Source organism: Rosa rugosa, chromosome 7 (genome assembly GCF_958449725.1).
Source record: "Rosa rugosa chromosome 7, drRosRugo1.1, whole genome shotgun sequence".
Classification (NCBI taxonomy): Eukaryota; Viridiplantae; Streptophyta; class Magnoliopsida; order Rosales; family Rosaceae; genus Rosa; species Rosa rugosa.
In genome coordinates, this window is record NC_084826.1 from 21,732,473 (window position 1) to 21,734,928 (window position 2,456).

At 41.1% G+C, this 2,456-nt stretch overlaps 1 protein-coding gene across 1 annotated transcript; it reads left to right on the forward strand.

Moving 5' to 3' along the window:
* On the forward strand, positions 1-2,456 carry LOC133722581 (probable L-type lectin-domain containing receptor kinase S.5). Its single transcript, XM_062149459.1, has one exon. It carries the CDS (start codon positions 263-265, stop codon positions 2,261-2,263), a length of 2,001 nt encoding a protein of 666 aa, XP_062005443.1. The 5' UTR covers positions 1-262; the 3' UTR covers positions 2,264-2,456.

Sequence of the window (2,456 nt, forward strand, 5' to 3'; positions counted from 1 at the left end):
TCTAAATATATCTATAATAATACACATCCAAGCTCATGGTATTTTTGTCATATACCATAATACCCATAAAAAAATAAAATAAAATAAAAAAACATATTCGAAAATAGAATTGGAGAAAATAGAGAAATTTTCTCCTTATACAAGTCATTAGTTTGACCCATTCACCTTATATATCTTGCAAAGGAATGTATCTTCTTTGAACCTTTGAAACTCACCAAACTCACCATCTTTGTTGTCTCTCAAGCTTCATCTTCCTGAGCAAATGAGCAGGATGCAGTTTTATTCACTTCAAACCTTTGCATTCTTACTAGCTCTTTTGTGTTGTGCTCTTATTCGAGCAGGGTGCTTGAATTTCAGCTATCCAACATTTCAAGACAAAGTGGATGAAAAGGATTTTATCCTATCCACAAATTCAAGCATATATTTAAATGCCATCCAAGTCACTCATGATGCTACTCATGCTTCCATCAACAACGAATCTGGAAGGTTTCTATATAAGAAGCGATTCAGGTTGTGGGGAGATGGTCGTCGGAACAAAGCATCCTTTAGCACTATGTTCAATATTAACATCAGTAACAAAACCAATCCGGGTGCTGAAGGCCTGGCCTTTATCTTAACTGCCAACTCTACTCTTCCGGAGAATAGCAATGGACAATGGCTTGGAATTGTAAATGCAAATTCCAATGGATCTGATCGAGCCAAAATTGTGGCGGTAGAGTTTGACACAAGTAAAAGCTACGAGCAAGATCTCGATGACAACCATGTGGGTGTGGATGTAAATAGCATTTACTCTCTCAAACAAGAGAGTTTGACAAGATATGGCATCAGGCTTTCAAGCAGTGTCAGTTATGCAGTGACAATTCAGTATGACAGCCAGAACCTCACCATATTTGTCTTCCACACCAAGGAAACTGGGGAGCAAATGAAGGATCAAGTTCTGTCCCTTCCTCTTGATCTCTCTGACTATCTTCCGGAGAAGGTTTATGTGGGATTCTCAGCTTCCACGGGCAACAACACTCAATTGAATTGCATACAGTCTTGGAACTTCACCTCTTCACATATAGATGAAAATCCAAACCTTCTGTGGGTTTGGATAGCAATCCCAGCAGCAGCAGTAATGGTCCTCCTAGCAGGAGTTGCTTCTTACTTCTACTGGAGAAGACAGCGTGAAAATAAATTACTGGAGGATGCATTTCCCGGGATAGAAGATGAGATTCAAAGCACTGCCATGGCTCCAAAAAAATTCAAACTGAAAGAACTTCAAAAAGCAACAGGCAGGTTCAATCCAAAGAACAAGCTTGGAAAAGGTGGCTTTGGAACAGTATATAAGGGACTCTTGGGAAATAAAGAGATAGCAGTCAAGAGAGTCTCAAAGGATTCACGTCAAGGCAAGCAAGAATTCATAGCAGAAGTCACCACAATAGGCAGTCTTCGTCACAAAAATTTGGTTAAATTGATTGGATGGTGCTATGAAAGCCATGAGCTTCTTATTGTGTATGAGTTGATGCCAAATGGAAGCCTTGACAGATTCCTATTTGGGAATGACAAGTTAGGCAGAGAGATGGAGGAACCACCACTGAGCTGGAAGAGAAGGCACAGCATCATAAGCGGGGTAGCTCAGGCACTAGATTATCTTCACAATGGATGCGAGAAGAGAGTACTCCACCGAGACATAAAAGCCAGCAATATCATGTTAGACTCGGATTTCACTGCACGGCTGGGAGACTTTGGACTAGCTCGTACACTTCAGCAAAGTGAAGTAACTCACCACTCCACCAAAGAGATTGCAGGAACACTAGGTTATATGGCTCCAGAAACATTTCTTACAGCAAGGGCTACAGTTGAAACAGATGTCTATGCATTTGGTGTTCTTGTGCTAGAAGTCGTCTGTGGAAGAAGGCCAGCTGGAAATCAACTTGAGCAGAGTAACTACAATAATAGCATAGTTTATTGGCTATGGGATCTTTACAGCAGGGGAAAGATCCTTGATGCTGTGGACTCAAGATTGGATGGAGACACTGATGAGGATGATATGGTGTCCGTGCTGACTTTGGGGTTAGCCTGTTGCCATCCCAACCCACATCAGAGGCCTTCCATGAGAACTGTCCTGAAGGTTCTTACAAGGGAAGCAGATCCACCATCGTTGCCAACTGAAAGACCGGCTTTTGTATGGCCATCCATGCCTCCATCATTCAAAAAGGACACAGAATCTGATTTAGATGGAGGTCGACTTACTCCATTCACAGAAATCTCTGGAAGATGAATCAGCCTAAGCTTAAAAGTGAAACCTTGCTCTTTTGTCTGTGTCATATTCTTGTGAACTTGTGAATTTAGCAATACTTTCTGGATTACATGTTTGTCCGCAGTGCAATAGAACATCTCTAGGTATGTACAGTATACCATACCTATTTCTCACTTTCTCCTGTCGATACATTTACTGTAAGCTATATTTTGTA

What these genes read in the sequence shown, in the direction of transcription:
- LOC133722581 (XM_062149459.1), top strand. Translation starts at nt 263, where the DNA reads ATGAGCAGGATGCAGTTTTATTCACTTCAAACCTTTGCATTCTTACTA.